A 20,108-nucleotide genomic window follows, 5' to 3' on the forward strand; every position below is an offset into this window, starting at 1 on the left:
AATGCTTCAGCATAAGATTCAGCATTACAGTGTGTGCAGAATTATTAGGCATGTTGATTTTCTGATCATATTTTATTTCCAGGAACATTTTGCCAATTCCAAACCATATTAATCTTAATAACTACTATTAATTTTGTATTTAATCATGTATAAGTGATATATAATTGTTCATGAAGGCTGGAAATGAAAAATGTCTTATTTTCAGGTGTGCAGAATTATTAGGCAAGTTTTCTTTTACAGATAAAATAAGCCAAAAAAGAGATTTAACAAAGACTGAAAAGTCAAAAATATTAAATCCCCATGAGAAGAATGCAATACTAATGCAATACTAGAGATTACAGTTAAGGCATGACCATTGGACAGTGAAATGCTCATTGGGTCAGCAGGGTCAGACAAAAACAGATGGAGAAGAAAAAACACATGTTAACTGCAAAAGAATGAAGAATTAAGGTGAAGAATTAAGTGTGAAACCATCGGGAACCCTTTAGCCTCCAGCACCACCATTTTCCAGAACTGCAACCTACCTGGAGTCTCCAGAAGAGCAAGGTGTCAGGGTCTCAGAGACTTGGGTTAGGCAAAGAATCCTAAAAAATGACCCTCTCTTAATAAGAGTCACAAGCTGAAGTGTTGTTAAATACATGAAGACTGTTTTTTTTATAGGCTTTATAGACAGACAGATTGAGAGTGACTCTTGAAGGACCAGCACCAAATCCTCTTCTACCACTGTTTGAAGAATTCATCTTCCAGAATACGTTTTAATACGTTTTGTGAGTTTATTTTTAGTCCATCTCCTACCCTGAAGTCCGTTTTGCAGAGATGGACTAAAAATAAACTCACAAAACGTATTAAAACGTATTCTGGAAGATGAATTCTTCAAACAGTGGTAGAAGAGGATGTGGTGCTGGTCCTTCAAGAGTCACTCTCAATCTGTCTGTCTATAAAGCCTATAAAAAAAACAGTCTTCATGTATTTAACAACACTTCAGCTTGTGACTCTTATTAAGAGAGGGTCATTTTTTAGGATTCTTTGCCTAACCCAAGTCTCTGAGACCCTGACACCTTGCTCTTCTGGAGACTCCAGGTAGGTTGCAGTTCTGGAAAATGGTGGCGCTGGAGACTAAAGGGTTCCCGATGGTTTCACACTTAATTCTTCACCTTAATTCTTCATTCTTTTGCAGTTAACATGTGTTTTTTCTTCTCCACCTGTTTTTGTCTGACCCTGCTGACCCAATGAGCATTTCACTGTCCAATGGTCATGCCTTAACTGTAATCTCTAGTATTGCATTAGTATTGCATTCTTCTCATGGGGATTTAATAATTTTGACTTTTCAGTCTTTGTTAAATCTCTTTTTTGGCTTATTTTATCTGTAAAAGAAAACTTGCCTAATAATTCTGCACACCTGAAAATAAGACATTTTTCATTTCCAGCCTTCATGAACAATTATATATCACTTATACATGATTAAATACAAAATTAATAGTAGTTATTAAGATTAATATGGTTTGGAATTGGCAAAATGTTCCTGGAAATAAAATATGATCAGAAAATCAACGTGCCTAATAATTCTGCACACACTGTAAACGCTAAAGACTTTCTGAATTATGTCAATTATGTGTTTTTATATTTATCAAGCAATTATTAGATATTTCAATTTGGTTATATTCTTGACAAGTAGTACATTCTGCTACTGGTGTGTCGCTAAAAGACTTTCTTCTCCCAGATGCCATTTAAATTGGACAGTTAAATGTGTTTGTGCCATAAAAACTTCCCAGGAAATTCTCACTGTCAGGTGAGTAATACTTAATGCATTAATCTGAATAAACGCAGACATGTCCACATCTTTCTGGCACGCTTTCACATCACGTACCAGTAGCCTGAAGTAGCCTATCTCTCAGTCATATGCCCTTTAACACAGTTTAATGGTTAACTTTTAATGAACTGTTTTTTTTTTTTACAGTTTTATGGCAAGCTATTCTCACATGTATTCCCATAAATAAACTATTTATCGCTAAAAGAGATACATAAATCTATTTTTATGTTCACTTCCTACTAGTATGTTTTCCAAGTGTAGCTTTTTCCTATTCTGCTTTCTCTTGTAGTACGTATACTTGCAACCATTTGCTAGCTCTTAATACTTTACCACTAGTCACTTACCAATACTTACACGTAAGTATTACATTTTTACTGGTAACAAATAGCAAATTCGGTGGAGATACATATTTTAGTTTTACCATTACTTATTTCTTATAGTTACCAATATATATATATATATATAACCCAATAGTTTCTAGTGTATTAGAACTTTATTTATGAGAAATTAGTATATATCGTGACTGTTACAGTAACATTTTAAACTCACCAGTTAATTGTTTTACTTATTATTAGTGTATTTCAGAGTGCGCTAAAAACTCATCTGTTTTCATTAGCATTTGAAAATGTTTAGGAATTTGCTGTTTGTTGTTGTGTGGTATATGTTTTATTGGTTCTAAGTTTTTTATTCTTTCTGTACAGCACTTTGGTTTCCAAAGTGTGTTGTTGAAAATGCTTTATAAATAAAGTTTGAGTTGAGTTATATGAAATGACTAGTCAGACTGGTAGCTCAATCAAAAACCTAACTAGCAAGAATAAAATATTAATAACAATTTGAATACCCAGTATTGTCTAATAAATAGTTATTAGTGCCTGTCCAAGTAGTATTAGGAAGACTATAATACTAGTAAATGTTTGAGTAGTTACAAAAAATAGAAAATAGTTACTTGTCACTACTGGGATTAGTGACTGGTATTAAACAAATAAGCATTAGTGACTAATTTACTACTAGTAGCCTAAAACAGAAAAGGGTGCAATTGGATTTCTTCCTAATAATTAAGCACTAGTAAAACAATTCTTTATAAGTAATGTTAACGCGGCTTGCCATATACGTTGGTATTTCGTCTGTGTGAAATGATAAATTTCAGCTTTTTCGTGTCGTCTATATGATGTTGTCTTCACTCAACATGTAAGAGACTTCATACTGATCTGTCGGAGAGAACTTCACTTTCGTGCGAAGCTCACCATTACGGTACAGACGTGCATTATCGACAACAAATATCACAAAAAGAAAAAGTGTATAGTATCAAAGTGGTCTACTTACTGAAATGCCTTTCGTCACAAACCGTCCAAAAACGCAGGAAAGTCGGCTAGTAGTTACTGTAAAGCCGAGTAACGCAAGAAAGAGCAGAGGCGCAGAATGAACTCAGTTGTGATAGTCTCTGCGCTGAGCGTGCCCGCGCGCGAGACTCGTCACTCGTCACAGGTATAGCTACTGTACGCCCTCCTGCGACACCATCTCACAATACGCTCGAGCAACAAACATATTGGGGAAAAAAAAAACATTTGGGCTACCGCATTCCGTCGCTATCTATTGTACAAAGCACGCTTACAACAATTATTATAATAAACAAACAGCACTGTTAAAACATGCAGTCTGTTCACTGTGGAGAATATGTTGTTGCAAAACATATCAAAGAACATGATAGACTGATGCTCACCACAAAACACACAATTGTGAATATCCATGAAAGAGGAATGCCTTCTTTTTTTTTTTTTAAATCATTCGTGTTGCTCCGTGAAAACCATCATTTGGAAGAGATGAACAATACAAGACTATGATGTAAACACTTGTAAGACCAGGCTGGTCTTGAGTGTGAGTGGAAACACACAGACCCTCTTCTTTTTTTTTTATCAGAACAAGTATTTATTTTCATAAAAAATAACCAAAGGATTTTCTATCTTTTTAAGAAATACAGCCTTTTAAAAAAATGTAATCCTTATGATAAACATCACTGTGCTTTTTTTCTTTTTTGAGGAAGACTGGATTGCCAACAACAACAAAATATTAATAAAAATACACTATATCCACTATACCTAATGAGATGCTTAAACATCCGGAAACCTACAGAAAAAGTTGACAAAGATTTAAGCCCTTGCTTTTGCTGTTATATTGTCTGGATAAAGATACCCCAGGTTTTTGGCAAACTAAAAAAAAAAATAATGGAAGAGATTACACAGCAGCATAAAGAGCAGATCCTGAAACCTACCAGTGTGCACATTAACCTAATAGATGTTACGTTTCAACAAATGAAATATATGTACATAAAAAAAATGTAAGGTCTCGTTTTCAGATAAACCAGGGCCAAACATTTAATAATAGACCTTATTTCTTAAAAGAGATGAACCTTGTAAAAACAATATACTCAGAATATTATATATTATTAACAAGATGTAAACAACTACAAGTATCACATGTGTCACTGAAAGACTATAACTATTAATTAATGAAAAGATCCTTAAATAATGTGCATATGAATGGAGGGCAAAAAAGGTGTGGTGTAAAATTCTAACATGACCTGAGAATGTTTCAACTATTCTTTCTCAAGACCTCTCCGAATCCAAATACATCCACCCTCTCAAATCCCTTTCTCCATTCCCCCTTTGATTTCTAACAGCTCCTTATCTTTGTCTAACAAGTCCTCAAGCTCCTCTAATGCCTGAGTGTTTTCTTCTACAGGTATGTGCTTTCTGTCTTCTTCATGAGGCTCTTCATCTTTAAGAAGCTCCTCCTCTCGGTTCATGAGATCATCGTCATCGTCATTCTCTAAGTCTTCGTGACTTTCAAACAGCTTTTCATCGGATATTTCTTCCAACTTTGCATCATCACCTAGCTCCATAAGCTGTTGCTTTGGCTCTTCACTTTTCTCCTCTACATCGCTGATGTCCTCCACACAATTTTCATTGCCTCGTTCCATCTTCTCCTCACACTCATCTTCGTCTGACTCGGTACTGCTCCACTCCGCGGTCAGAGTTTCTTCTGTACCCACTGAAGTGTCTTGTGCTTTGATGCAGGACTGGCCCTGAGGACTGCTGGGCACCTCATCCTCTGGTGGGGGCTTCCAATAATCATACAGCTTTCCCTGTGAATTACACAAGAGGCCAACTGAAGAGATAATGCAGTCATTATTTACTCACCCTCAACTGTCGTGCCAAACCTGCATGACTTACTTTCTTTCATGCAACACTAAAGGAAAAAATTGGTAGAACATTCTGGCTTCTTTTTTTTTTTCATTCAATTAACAGTATAATAAAAGTAGTGCAATTGAAACCTATACTCTTAGTGGCCATTCATACAAAAAGTATTTAAAAAGCGAGATGCAAGGTTTAGAGACACGTTTTTAAAAGCTACTTTTTAACTTGAATGCTACATTTTTAGGATGCAGTGTCATGAACAGGATACTGTAAAAGACACCATCACAACTGTCAAACATATCTGTCTAGCACGTGTTTGTGTATAGGAAAACAAACAAAAAGCAAAGCAGTGGAATTCAAAAACACGTTCTGTGTGTACAGCCCCCACGTCTTTCAAAGTCATACAATAGCTTTCTATGATTTTCACTGAATATCTTGACATTAGCTCCAGCATCAACCAGATTCAATTTATAAATAGCTTATAACGGGTTTGCGATCAACTGATTTATTGAACACACAGATTCTCAGCTAATTCTGTTCCTCACACAAAGCCATCATATTGTAAGAAAATAGAACAAAAGTCATATGGACCACTTTTATGATCATTTTATGGTGCTTTTGCTAGGTTTTTTTTTTTTCAAGCTTGAAGAGCGACCAGGATATTCTTCAAAAAAAAAAAAAAAAAAAAAATTCCTTTTGTGTTGTAGAAAAAATATAGTAATTAGGTTTAGGAAAACCATAAGGGTGAGTCAATAAGAGGACTTCCATTTTAAAGGGGTCATATAATGGTACATGCACTTTTACAAGTTGATTGTACTGAAATGTGTGTTGGCAGTGCCTGTACACAACCATCATGAAATGATAAAAATCCATCCAGTGTTTTTTTTTAATCTTCTTATATGTTTCCCCCCATCTCAAATCAAGCCGTTCGATTTTGTGACGTCACAAAATCGACGCCCCTCCCACGATTGTTGATTGACAGCAGCGTTTCAACACAGACCCGCCCTCACTCGTGAGCGAGCTGTCAATCATAGTCCGCGTGGTCATTGATACGCTGCCTGGAGCACTGTCTATGAGCAGAATGGCGTCTAAGCGATTGGGTGCAATAAGGAACACAGCAGTCATTTTTATGTTCCTAAATCCGAACCGCTGAAGACGCAGTGGCTGAGTTTGTTTTCGAAGGGAATACGATCAACGTCAATGCTTTCATGTTTGCGCGAATCACTTCACACACCAGACTGCTTTACAAACGAGGGTCAGTAAAGCTGGTTTTGCTAAGAAGCTGCTCCTGAAAAAAGGACCGGTACCAACTATTTGTGTTCCTGCTGCACCTCCAGAAGAACTGAAGTGAGTGTAACGTTTTATTAACCTTTATATTAATCTTTGCAAATCGCTAGCACGCGATGCATGCGGCTAAGTTTTACACTCAGGGTACATTACGGCATGTTTTCTATGTACGACTTTCTCAATATAATTCATAATCCCACGTTTATAATGAACAACGCGTTATGGTGTTATTAAAAACGGTGTACGCACAGAACAGAGGGGCGGGGTGAGCAAAGCTCATTATCATTTAAAGACACATGCACTTAAACGGCGTGCTGAAAACAGAGCTGTTTTTGACCAGGTAAAATTAGTGTTTTCTTACAATACTAATGAGAATTTTTAATTAAAGTATATTACAAACTTTTAATTTAGACCCTAAAGAATCATATTATCTTGTACAAAAATGGCATTATATAACCCCTTTAAGTGAACTATTCTTGGTAATGCATGACTGTTAAAAAACATCACTGGCACAACAAATTCTTCAATCTTCAATGTAACTAATTCTTCCAGTCTGACATTTTAGCTGAAGTCTCCTGCTGCTTGAATTATGAAAACACATGTGAGCAAAATGTTGCCTTCACAGGCAGCTAAAAGTAATAACAGCTTTCATCTGCATCAGTTGCCTGTATTCTTTCACATTACCTCTTGAGGTCTTGTTCGTCTGAGAAGCACCTGCCACTTTGTGTATATTCTTGCCACAAAGTCTTTCACCTACAGAAGAAAAGAAAAGAAAAACACGGCCAATAAAAATTTGAATCCCTTTGATATCAGTAAAATGAGGGATTCTCAGAGAACAGAATAAAGCTGTTCTTCACCTTGCTTCTGTACAGCATTTTCTCGCTCTCCCTTATGTCACACTTAATGTGCTTCTCCAGCTGGGAAGAAAGACTCCGCAGATCATTCTGGCAGTGAAAGAGGGCTAAAGTTAGTCCAGTTAAGAAAACAGACAGTTCCACATCTCCCGTGGCACTCCATCTCATCTTACAAAATCAAACAGTTTCAAATGAAATATACTGCATTATTTAGTAAGCAGTTGTGTAATAAGATCATGGACAGTCAGCCCATTAAGGATGATACAAGATCAAACAAGTTCTGCTAACCCTGTCAGGTTTATTTCACCATAATGACCATCTAACTATACATTGTCTCTCATTTAATAATGTTAGTCCATTTATAAATGAAAATTATAATACATAATTATTCCTAGTCTTCATGTAGCGAAATACAACCTTGATATTATTTAATAAATTATTATTTATACATTTTTATTTAATAGTCATTATTTTGACTTTATTACTGTTTTTAAACATTAAAAGAACAGGATTTTAATCATCGTGTTCTGTTCTTTAACACAAGTACACTGTAGAGTACCGTACTGTAAAAGAAAGTGCAACCCATTTATCTCTAATTAGCAACAATTACTTTTGAAATGTTGGTTCCTCGGATTTATTTTTCATCTAGTTAAGCCATTTCAGAGAAAACATGCAAATATTGACATACTGTATTAAATATTGTCAAAAGTCTGAAAAAGTATAATTGAGACCGATCTTATTCAAGATGTAATGAGAAATGCATACTAAACCACAGCCCTCCAAACATCACCATTCTAGTCAGTAAAATCATCCCTCACTTCAATTCAAACAACTCCTTTCTCTTTAGAGAGTAAAATAAGTTATATTCATAATTGGTCCCTGAGGGTGAGAGTGGTACCAGAAGACAGAGTAGGGCTGTGTCCACTGACAGGGTCTTTCTGTGACTGATTCATTAACACTGCTGCTTTATGAGTGCACTGTAAAATAAGGGTGGGGTGTGGGGGGGGGGGGGGGGGGGGGGGGAATCTATTCAGAGACGCATCACGATTCTTCTGGATCGATCCACAAAAAATCTGAATCTGATTTCTAAACCCATTATTAATAATTCTGATGGATGAAAAAGTATATTTAGAACCCAACATGAAAGCGGCACAACAATGAAAATTAAGATACATAGAGAACTGTTTTGGAATTGGATTTTATCTCCCTGAAATTGAATCAAATTGTGCAGATTGGCTCCCTTACTATAAAATGGTTTAAAAACAGAAATTGGACACTTACTCTCTGGGTTGAGGGTAAAAACTCAAAATTGGAGGCTTCATTTGTCAAAGTCAGAAGGCTGTAGCAGAGGTAATATGCCTGTATGAAAGAAGATCATTTATCAGCTTATTAAACTAAGTGGTTTCACTATATCACTCTTGGATATTAAAAAAGTAATGATCCAATAGCTCTCAGCCTTTAGATGACTTTCTGCTCACTTGTTGGTCTAGAGTGGCATCACAATCCTCTGCTCTCCTTGCAGACCTGAGGACTTTCAGCAGGGATGAGGGACGCATTTGAGGTAGGAAAGGTTTCAGCTCAGATAGCTGGAAAAATACATTGTCAGAAAACAAAGATGAGTCAATCTCATTACTTCAAAAATGAAAGAGGTTTGACAAAAGACTGGCCTGCCAAGTGTAGTTGGTAAATGATACATCTGCATAATATCACCCATCACAAATCATAAAGCATCTATAGACCATTTGGGTGTATTGAGCTAAATTGTCTGAACTTTGAAAAGCTGCTAATATTCGATGGATTATTCTCACCGTAAACTCTGTGCCTGAGAGTTTGTAAGTGCAGGTGTGATTCAAAAGCTTTGAGATGATAGAGACACTTAGGTGCCGTTTTAATTGCCTGTTGATGAAACAGTAGATGAATAATTACAGAAAGCTCTTACAGTAAACGCTGATTTGTCTAATTATCTCAATGGTCTACAAGTAGAATAAATATAAATTTTGCATTACAGGTTTTCACTCACTTTCCACGAGTGCTATCTGGCAGAAGATAAACGAGTCTCCTGAGGTTGTGATGATCTTCTGACAAATCAGTCAGAATCTGGCAAGCTTTAGATATCTACACATTTAAAAAAAGAGATAGAGCGAAATGTGAGAAAATTAACAGACACGGCATGAGGGAGAGTAAATGACAGAATGTTTATTTTTGGGATAACCATGGTGAATATTTAACACAGTTTCTGACCTGTACATCCCAGTTTGTGATGTTTTTGAGCAGATTCTGAAACAGGAGGCTGAAGTTTCCAGTAGGTAGCAGCTGAAAATGAGTCTCCAGTCCAATTCTACACACCACCGCCAGAAGCAACAGCAGCTCCTCGTCAGTGTACGCTCTCGGACACAGTGCAGTACACAATGAGAGGTACTGAACAGATAAAAATACAGGCACAAACAATATTGACAATGACTTATTACATTTAAAGCTATTTTAGCATTAAACAAACCAATGATAAAACATTTCTTCAAATATTCAGCTTGCCTTGAGAACACTCTCTAAATTATGCATTGGTAAAGTGGCACTGTCTTTCATGTCAGATATCACTCTGTCTTGGCTGGTGTCTTCCGGCTGAAAGGCCTCTCTGCCAAAACATACAAATGCATTAAAAATGCAGACTTAGCATTATTATGAAGCTTTTGCTAATCATGACTTGTGTCAAATATTTGAAAGACCAATACATAATAGTACTACAAAAGTTATAATTCTGCAGATAGAAAGGTATAAATAAAAAAACTCACAAAAGGTCTCCCTCATTAAAAGGGGGTTGGAGGGCATCCAGAGGGAAAAGACTGATGAACGACGCCCCCATGTTCAGGAAAACCAGAGTGATGTCCCGTATAGAGGGTTCCCACACTTTGAAACTTTGGTTGTGGCGTTCAACTACAACACAACAGTCAATTTCACTACTTTAGAACTACTACAGGTACAGCACAGTTGGCCATTATGAGGTATTTTGAGCGTACCGATGTGTTGAGCAGCAGACAGAGCGATGGTTTGCAGGGACTGCAGGATCAGTGAGGATATGACGGGGTTTGGATGAACTGACATCATCTGAAAAAAACAATATTGTTATTAGCTGTACATACATTTCTGGCAGATAATTGCCTGTTAAAGTGCCTGTTGTTAATAATTATGAAACTTATATGATAACACTTTAGTTTAGGGTCCAATTCTCACTTTTATCTAGTTGCTTATTAGCATGCATATTACTAGGATATTGGCTGTTTATTGGTACTTATAAAGCACATATTAATGCCTTATTCTGCATGATCATATTCTATATCCCTTAATCCACCCAACACCAAAAGTTAGTTAGTTAATAGTGAGAATTGGACCCTAATCTAAAGTGTGACCAATTAGATAGAATTAATTGAATTGATTTTGTATCTTTTGTAAGATGTGAGTTGAATCTGCAAATTTGTATGCATGTTGGAGTGCTACAAGCATAAGCTCTCAGGAAAGTAACCTGACTGTAATGTATATGTTTTGACAGGTTTAAACGTAAATGTCCTAAGGTTATGCAGGTTTCTCATGAGAGAATAGAAGCAGGCATTAAACAAGGCACATTTTATAACTCAAGTCAGATGTATATCATGGAAACAACGTGCCCTAAAACAGAAATAAATTCATATAACAATACAAAATGAAAGCTGAAAATAAATATATTACCTAGAGCTTATAAAAAAAAACTGATCAACGGATCAAAAACAGGTCAAAAACATTATGCATGAGACAAAACATACAGTGTCCCCAAAAAGTACAAAATATAAATAGCGTTTTTAAGTGTAGTTTAAGTTTTTTTTGGGCCACTATACATACTTCCAGATGTTACTGACTAAGCATACAGTGTTTTGTAAGACAGAAAATATGAGGAAAGAGGATGATTTTACCTGGAAAAGCCAGCATGTAACCTCAGGCTGACAAGGGAAAGAAAAATAGGCTTTCCTCAACAAGCCAGCACTGATCAGAGACAGCACATGTTCAGTACGGGCCCTATAGAAAAAGAATCAAAACATTCATATAGCAAGCAGAACTTAAGCCCCTCTTTCATTTTATTTCCTTTTCACACAAATATTAATAATAACAAATACTCATTCTTTGAGAAGTGAACACACCGACAAACTGATATTGAGTTTATGGTGTCTGATTAGTAACAATGGCAAATTACAGATTTCAACAGAAGGAATAAATCAATTTGTTAATTTTCTGTATTTCAAAAATTAGCACATTTTGATATTTTTACCACCTTTTTAAATGGTATCATACAAGCAAGAGAAAACTGGACATGACTTGTGTTCGGGTACAGTTTCAAATTGTTGCCAGTCTTACTGAAGGAGGATTTGTTGTGATCTGTTGTGCGGAGTCACGCTAATCTTCCTCAGGTCCAGCGTCTGGTGGTTGAAGAGTCGACCAAACTTAGCAGGTATGAATACTTCCTCTCCTGGGTGGATGTCCCTGATGGCACACGAGGCGACCGAGAACCTTTGCAAAAATTCCCTAAAAATTACACAAAAATTATCCACAGATTAATGATAAATATCCAAGAAACTGACAATATTCTACATAACACTAAGCAGCATACATATTCAAACTATATTCATGCACACATTTATACATATTACATACATACATATATATGTGTGTGTGTGTGTGTGTGTGTGTGTGTGTGTGTGTGTGTGTGTGTGTGTGTGTGTAAAAAAGCATTAAAAAGATTAAATGATAAAAGCCTTTTTTGTGTGTGGTTTTGATTCATTAACACTGGATTTGAACAACAAATGGTGTGAATGAAGCCAGCCAGCCATTAACAAAATACCTTTGCTCAAGTGAGATGTCTTCCTCCTTATTTTCACTGTTCTCATCCTCATATAAATTCAGCAGATCCTCTTCACATGACTCAAGTAACTGTCTCTCCAACTCTTTTGACCTGTGTATCAAAATAAAAAAAATAAAAAAGTGAGTCAAGTAATTAAACATTTATTAGGGTGAGACTATAGGCTAAATGCAGCGTGCTTCGTCTTGACAAATTCTGTCATGGCATAATCACAGGGCTGTGAGACTGACGGTATGAATGAACAACATCTGTCGATTTTACACACCCAAAGTGTTACTGTCAGCCAGAATGCCTGACATCAATACAGCAAGAGTACTTGGAAGAATAAGTGAATTAGGACTATACTATTACATTTTCAGAAGAAAACAAATGTTGTGACTGCTGTTTTGGGTAGTGTTTCTAGGATTGGTTCTAATATTGCCTGGGCAGCTGCTTAAATTGTTCAAAGTCGAAAAAACCCACCTAAGTCTCTATGATAGTATGGTCCCTAGATACGATTTGAGTATCTCCTATAATGTAAACTAATGAGATTTTTCCGTGGTCTTATTGTCTACCAGGCAAAAATCATAAGTTTGATGACTGCATTGTTGATTTGAGGTATAACTCATGTCCGTAGTCCAGAGTTATGCCAGTTTAATACTTATGAGTTTTGAAAAGTCCCTAATTCTAAATACGAGCAATGTAAAGACATGTAAAGATAGTTCGGTCAAAAATGAAAATTCTGCCATCATTTACTCACCCTCGTGTCGTTCCAACCCATGAGACTTTCAATTCATCTTCAAAACACAAATTAAGATATTTTTAACGAAACCTGAGATTTCAGTCCCTCCATTAAAAATCAACTCCACAAAAACTGACACTTCAAAAAGTTTATAGAGTTTGTAAAAGAAATCCACATGTTGTTTAAACCAACACACATTCATATAGAGCACCTCAAATTTGGTAAACATGCTTACTTGATAAGGTTTGTTCTTGAGTATCATGCAAGTAGGTTTGAGCTTCAGTTTACCATATTTGATGTGCTCCATGTAAGGCTCTGTTAACACCTGGTATTAAGAAGTGTTTTTGTCAATCGGATCACAAGTGGGCGATGCTAAAAACATGTGTAAACGGGGTCTAAAACATTTTGAGCTTGTCCACTTTCAACCACTTCCAGAGATAGTCGAAAAACGCATTTGACTGGATTGCTTTCGTAGTGTAAACACCTCATGTGGTCAAATGCGTTCGAACAACCACAAAAGACCGCCTACTGACCTAATGCGTAAACATTATGGGACGGACGCCAGCCAGACAGGACTTAAACTTTGTCAGCTGAAGATCTAAGTTTTGTTTGAAGATGAAAAACGTACAAAGCACAATGTTTTCTCACCATTCCTGTTGTCTAACACACAGAAACTAAATCTGCTGTTCTTCCGGGTGTTTTTCTGCCGCGTTTATCTGTAAATTATGAAAGCTTATTTTGTCCATTAGATCGAAAGATCTGAAAAGGCACATACTTTACCCACCCATAGACCGTCCCCTCAAAGAAATCAGGACAGAAGTGGTCGAACGTGGACAAAAGAGATGGGATTAAAACACCAGGTGTAAACAGGTATGTGTCTCCCTCGTCTACTTGTGATCCGATCAATCAAAACAAATCTTAATTCCAGGTGTAAAACGGACCTAAGTGTGCTGATCAATGTTTATGTGTGAATAAAGGTCTAAATGAAATCTGTTCATCATATAAAGTGACCGTGTCTCTTCTGAAGATTTTTATTAAACTGCTCGATTCATATGGATTTCATGTCGTCTTTATGAACTTTGCCTTTATGTTTGGTGGAATGGACTTTCAATAGAGAGATATAAGGTTTTGACTAGAAATATCTTCATTTGCGTTTTAAAGATGAAAGAAAGTCTTTGGGTTTGGAACGACATGAAAGCGAGTAAATTACACATTTCCCATTTTTAGTTTTTAAACTATCCTTTTAATAGCAATGCTTGCCTTAGTAAACACCACTGGCATCAACATTGATAGTTTGACCTCTCAATCATTGAAATTCAAAGCACTACAGCAATCCAAGGGCTGCCAAGCACAAAATAAGACACACTGGGAATTAAGTTGGGGGAAAAACAAAAAACAAACCAGGTTTTCAAACCAACCTCTGATATTGTTCCTTCTCTTGCAGCATCTGCTCCAGTGTATTTATATAACTAACGGCTTTGGTTTTCACTGCCTCAGGCTAATACAGATGGAGGGAGAAAAAAGAAAAAGATTTTTTTTTTTTTTTTTGAGAAGATCAGCCATGTCAAAGATTGATTAATGGCACATGAGGTCATTATGTGTTTTTCTGAATATTCTTAGACTTACAGCTGCTTTATGGACCGGTGTGTTGGGCTCTGAGAAAGCATCTTTTTCGGGAGTTACCGGCACACGGACACTCCAATCCAGGATGTCCCGCAGGGATGGCAGCTGCTCATCTTCATGACTACTGCTACTGCTGCTCAGGCTGATAGCACAGCGTTCTCTTAACTCATCGCCCGAGTCGTCTCCCAGCTCAATATCTAAGGGATCTTTCCACTGGGGGCAGCACTTCTGTTCTCTTGATCCTTCTACTTTCACCGACGCAGCTGGGCCAGGCAGGATAGCCTTGGGGCTGCGTGACTGCTCCACTTTCAACTGTGTTCTTTCATCCGGTTCTATCTTACATGAACCGGCTTGCTCCGCAAAGCTGGGTGATCTTAGATCAGTCTGATGGGGGGATGAGCGAATTTGAACACCCTCCTCATGGCTGGATGAGGGGCTTGTGTGTGTGGGGACAGTACAAATTTCTCTCTCACCATTTGTTTTTTTGTTATGAGTTCTAGGCAATGATACGCAATAGTCTGGAGTAAAGAGGGTCTCGATGTTATCAAACGTTGTGCTTGACTTTGGAGAGACTTTGCGCAAATGCGGTTGGCTGGGTGGAGTTTTGTGATTTTTAGGCATAACATCTTTAGGCTCAGCAGTTGTGGGTGATTTGGCGAGTTGAAATGAGTGAAGTTTGTCACTTCCCGTGTTTGAGTCCTTACGTGGTTTAAAAAGCTGCTTGAGGATGGAGGATGAAGGTCTTGGTTTGTTGTTGGTGTTTGATGCGGAAGGCAGCTTTGTAGGAGACTGTTTCTCATTTATAGTTATCACTGAGTCATTGCTGGACTTCACAAAAGCACGTCTGACAAACTTTAAAGGTGAGGTTATATTGGAAGAGCTGGGGGTGGGCTGGAAATCAACACATGGCCGTTTAATTTCCTTCTCACCGTCTGTACTACCCTCTCTTTTTCTCTTTGCAGTTAAGGACAGCCTGCCCTCTGTTGGCAAAATGGGGTAATTGACATAGGAAGTGAACCAGTTTAGTTTGAAAAGTTATCAAATAAACAGCTGGGCGCAGTATCAGTAATATAACAAAGGGTAATAATCCTTACCTGGACTAGTCTTCTGTTGAGAGGTGCTTAATTCCTGTAACACAACCAAACAAGGGAAAACAGTATCAGTATAGTTTTATATAATACCATTTCAGCATCTGTGGCTATCTTCATGAACTGTACCTTCTGTAAGGACATGTTGCTACAATGGGAGGTTTTGTGGTCTCTTTTCTGCAATCGATCTTTTTTCTGATCAGGGTGGTGAACGGAGGTTTTGGGTTTCTGCTGGAATGAGCAGGAATTATGGCTCTCAGGATTACGCCTGTGGTGAGATGGCTGAGGAAGAGTATGTCTCCGATCCTTCACAGCTGACTGAAACAAACTTCCTCCAACCTGAACACAAAACATCAGAGCATTAATGGTCATGAAGTTAGAATCCAGTAAGCAGACAAGCTATAACAATTATGACTACAATAACCAAATCCTTTTTTTTTTTTTTTTGAGAAATTCATTTCCAGTACTTTGGCCTTTCCAGTCAATTTGTTGATGACTAGAAAAGACATTTTAAAATAAAAAGAATCATTCTGATTTATGACGGATGCACTAATTAATCATTCAGATTGATTTGAGAACCATTTTGACCGATTCACAAAAAAAACTAAACAATTTCCTCACAAATTGGACAAGTTTTATTCTACATAATAGCAAGATAAATAGCCAATGAAATATTTTAGATCTGATCATAAATACAATAAAAATTCACTGCAAAAAAAATTGCCATGACTTTAAAGATTTATTCATTTCCATCACTTTTACATCTTGGAAAATCCTATTTTTAAAATTCCATAATATTTCCACGTTTTACATGAGCGTGAGAGCCCTGAAATCCCCCTCAAATATATTTCAAGAGTATTCAATAGTGCATAGAACCATGAACATGCAAATGTGTTAATTATTGAAATATTAACTTACATTCTACAGAGGTACTTCAATTGTTTATTCATTAATTAAATATATATATATATTAATTCTTTGATTTTCCAGGATGTAAAAGTGATGGAAATTAATTTAAAAAATTAAAGTCACGGCAGAAATTTTTGCAGTGATTTAAAAAAAAAAATTATTATTATGATTTATGCTCATCTTTAAAATATTTCATTAGCTATAACTTGCGATTGTGTAGAATAAAACCTTTCAAATTTGTCAAAGGATCCAATTAGGTCAAAAGTGTTCAGCTGACAAATGTTTGGGAATCCCTGCATAAAAAAACATTGTTAGAAATATAGATAACTTAAAAATGCATTAAGAAGAAATGAATAGTTGCATTTACCCTCAAGTTTTCATTCAGCTCTTTACTGAGAGCAAGAGAAAGTTCTCTTTCTCTGTTCCTTCGCAGATTGTCCTTTTTAACCGTGGGATTAAGAGATCCATTCTTGCTGTTGCCATGGTTTGGTTGTAGTTTTTTCAGAACAACTGTGCAATTCATTATACCATCCTGTTCTGTTCGCTTGTTGGAGGCTTTGAGAGCAGCTGAAGTGGACTTGTTCTGCTCCAGCTCAGGGTTTTTGGTGGGTGGGATGCATTTAGGCAGTGAGCTCAGGAGTTTTGGAGTTTTCTCAGAAGGTTCAAGACATGGACCACCTGACACAGGATGAGACGTGGCATCTAAACTGTTGCATCGTGGTATACCAAGTGGAATAATTTCTTTTACTATATAAAAAAAAACACAAAAAAAACACTGTCAGAAATCCAGACAAAAAAAGTGCAAAAGCAACCCCTTCATATCAACGTGGAAGATGAATCACCTCACAAACCTGTATTAAATGTCAGAGCCTTAAGATTGTTAGCTGGCACAAATCAGACAGGCAAATATCAAAGAGCATTAACAGCATGAGTCAGTTGGCTGGAATACACTACACAACTTTTTCTACAAATGTATGTCCTGAATTTGCAGTCTGGAGTCGGCGATAGATGCAGAAAGTCAAAGTCCGTGCAGATTTTGGGTAAAATTGAAAAATTGCAGAAAATCATGAAGATGTATGATGGGCACAAACTCAAATTTTAAGCTTATTCAGAATAAGATTCCACCCAGTCGAAGGATATCAAAAATGTTTGATATTTTGAGCCGATTAAAGAACATATTTTGTTTTCATTTGTCACGCGTTTCTGTGCAAATTGTTGCGTTCAGAACAACCTGAATGTCTGACAGTGTGTGATTGCCCTTTGTTCAGTGTATGATGCCCAGATTTTCTATTACAAAGTCTGAAAGTGTATGATGCCTGGTGCATGTATGTAGTGTGTCATATAACCGTTTGTAAATGTAAAAGGTCTGCAGATTTCTGGGGTGGCTATGCGAGACTAGGTTTAGAGAGACTGTATCCTTGATTGAACCATTTCAGACGCTGTGAGATAAGAGGTGATGCTGCCATTAATATCATGAGAAAATTGACTTTGGTTTGGATGCACGTAAATCTATTGCAGGAGACCTCCAAAACAAAATTAGGAACCTTTAAAATAGCATATAGGGTCACTTTAAAATCAGTTCAAATAATCATGTAGTGTATTCCAGGGTTATGTCAACATAGTGGACAAAATCTGCAAGCCAATCCATTCAACATTACCATTGTAGCCAGCCACCACAGCAGTAAGCCCACAAGCAGACCAACAACGCAGATCAACTAACGTTAGCAGCCCAACACACCAAGCATCCCTGTACAATATATAGGCTACCACACTTGTGATCTACATCTCACCCATAGAGGTAATGTGCTTCTTGAGGAAACTTGACATTTTATACTGATGAAAAACAGACAGGTGTCTCTAAAAGTCTTCAGAGTGATCTGTACAAAGTAAGAAGCATCAAGTGTTAAAACAAGTGAACGTACATGCGTGCATGCAAAAACTATTTGTTTAGACAACCAAATCATGTTCTGTGAAGTCTGTGCCATTACACCACAGTGCACGTAGTACAGCATCTCTGCAGTAATAGATGAAAGAGATTACATTTAACAAACCTGTGCTACATGCTTCCAGTTTTCTATCAGGTGGGCGTGTGTCTGCAAACAGAAAGGCAAATGAGGAAACTTTAGCCGCTGGTACTGGTACTGGGGGGAAAAAAGGAAATACTTTCAGCGCATCACTCTCATTTGTGTTGACTTTAACTATTTGCACTTTGAAACGTGAATGGGCGGGAACAGACCAGCTAGTATGCTAGTCAAATCTTGAGAAACGAAAGTACTGGCGTCAGTTCAAGTCTTCGACCTAGGTGGTTTTAACCGAAGTGTTTGATGTTTTATGAAAAAACCATAAACAAACAATTTCACAAAAATGCAACCGTAAGTTTGAAGACGCTACTTACCATTATGCTCCAGCACGAAGCGTGACACACAGGCAAACGAAAACAATTGTCTGATAAAACACTAACTTTATAAAAGAGCGTCTAGTTGATCAATTCTAACAAATTGTTATGTATACTAAATACATTTTGCAAGTACACTAGTAAACCACACCGTACTAGCTGTCAAACACCGAGGGTGACGCTGACCGTACACGGCAGTTCAGTTCTGAAAAATAATAAAATGTATGTAAAACCTTTCAAAATAAATTGTATGCGATGCGTACCAGCCCTTGTGGAAGTCTATTTGATACACTCCATAACCATGATGAAATGTCTGTTGTGTTTGTCGGGAGCCGCCATCTGCAGGTAGGAGGAGCGATGGATGATGTAGTTCACGGAAACGGCCACTAGAGGGCGCTAAGATCGAGCGCCAAAATTAAAAAAAAAGTGCAGCAAACAGTAACGCTACCTTTATTTAAGCAGCCAAAAATATTTTATATTAAAAATATATGGAGAAAAAAAAGAGTTACATTCTTAGAATGCTCCAAAATATCACTGGAAAATAATAGAATATAGGGTACCCTTTATTTAGCCTATTAGGCTTTCTTTTTTTTTTCTTTTTTTTAGCACATTTTACTGGTAATATAGCCTGCACTTTCCAGAAAAGTGATGGTTATGCAAAAACCACTGAGTAACTGCAAAACCAGCTGTTCCCAGAAAGTGTTACTGTTAAACATGCCTAAACAAGAGATGTGAATATAGCAGATATCATGTGACATATAGATTCATAGAGTCATTTAACCCCTCACAAGTAGCATAAACATGAATACAAACATGAGTCTTCTGTGTCAACCCTGTAAAGCCTGACATAGGCCTATGAATAATAGTCAGGAAAAAAGTTTAAATGGAACTTGAATCTTTAGACAAATATTATAAAAGCCTATGTCTTTTATGTTTATGTTTATCAGGGTTTTATGGGCCATATGTTACAGTGAGGAAATGGAGGACGAAAACACCTATATTCAGAGGTATTAATGTAAATCAGTGAGAATTTTATAAGTTTAGCAGGCTACTGGCATAAAATGCATGTAAATAAGTTTTACCACTATATCTTTCAATAATCATCATAAGTAGCCTAAATTATATTTCAATGCTTAGTTTTATGATCAAAGCTCGCTAAATTGTGGTGGCAAAACATATAATGCGATACAAAACAATGATGATTGAGATTAACATCCCTCAAAAGCCTGTTGTGTTGCATTTGACATACATTTTAACATGATCTAAAAAATAAAATTAGCTATTACAATCAAAAAAATCTTGCGTTATTCGTTATTTTTAGCCTAATTAGTAGGCTACTAAAATA

At 36.7% G+C, this 20,108-nt stretch overlaps 2 protein-coding genes across 6 annotated transcripts in view; both read right to left on the bottom strand.

Moving 5' to 3' along the window:
* The window catches only part of sema4ga (sema domain, immunoglobulin domain (Ig), transmembrane domain (TM) and short cytoplasmic domain, (semaphorin) 4Ga), a 37,171-nt gene extending 33,908 nt beyond the window's left edge, over window positions 1–3,263 (bottom strand). The window contains exon 1 of the mRNA XM_084390994.1: window positions 3,134–3,263. The gene's annotated coding sequence lies outside the window, so the exon portion shown is untranslated. The remainder of the gene's footprint in view (window positions 1–3,133) is intronic.
* A 459-nt stretch (window positions 3,264–3,722) lies between these two features.
* On the bottom strand, window positions 3,723–19,150 carry slf2 (SMC5-SMC6 complex localization factor 2). Of its 5 annotated transcripts, none has more exons than XM_084390989.1 (22): window positions 19,027–19,139; window positions 18,420–18,461; window positions 18,159–18,245; window positions 16,736–17,115; window positions 15,589–15,798; window positions 15,466–15,499; window positions 14,375–15,351; window positions 14,167–14,246; window positions 12,010–12,120; window positions 11,526–11,693; window positions 11,087–11,189; window positions 10,160–10,247; window positions 9,935–10,076; window positions 9,678–9,777; window positions 9,387–9,563; window positions 9,166–9,260; window positions 8,954–9,041; window positions 8,624–8,731; window positions 8,427–8,504; window positions 7,149–7,235; window positions 6,976–7,044; window positions 3,723–4,952 (listed from the first exon to the last, which is right to left on the bottom strand). In XM_084390989.1, exons 3-22 carry the CDS (start codon window positions 18,193–18,195, stop codon window positions 4,449–4,451), a joined length of 3,636 nt encoding a protein of 1,211 aa, XP_084247115.1. In that variant the 5' UTR covers window positions 18,196–18,245; window positions 18,420–18,461; window positions 19,027–19,139; the 3' UTR covers window positions 3,723–4,448. The 5 variants fall into 5 exon arrangements, with proteins under 5 accessions (XP_084247115.1, XP_084247116.1, XP_084247117.1 ...); XM_084390990.1 differs by having other exon boundaries at window positions 18,420–18,509; window positions 19,027–19,117; XM_084390991.1 differs by having other exon boundaries at window positions 18,764–19,065.
* Between the last annotated feature and the right edge of the window lie 958 nt (window positions 19,151–20,108).

Source organism: Rutilus rutilus (assembly GCF_951802725.1).
Source record: "Rutilus rutilus genome assembly, chromosome: 20".
Lineage (NCBI taxonomy): Eukaryota > Metazoa > Chordata > Actinopteri > Cypriniformes > Leuciscidae > Rutilus > Rutilus rutilus.

What these genes read in the sequence shown, in the direction of transcription:
- slf2 (XM_084390989.1), bottom strand. Translation starts at nt 18,195, where the DNA reads ATGTCAAGTTTCCTCAAGAAGCACATTACCTCTATGG. An exon ending in GACATCTCACTTGAGCAAAG is followed by an intron (nt 11,694 to 12,009) that starts GTATTTTGTTAA and finishes TGTAATTTTTAG; the next exon opens with GGAATTTTTGCAAAGGTTCT. An exon ending in TTACATGCTGGCTTTTCCAG is followed by an intron (nt 10,248 to 11,086) that starts GTAAAATCATCC and finishes TGTTTTTTTCAG; the next exon opens with ATGATGTCAGTTCATCCAAA.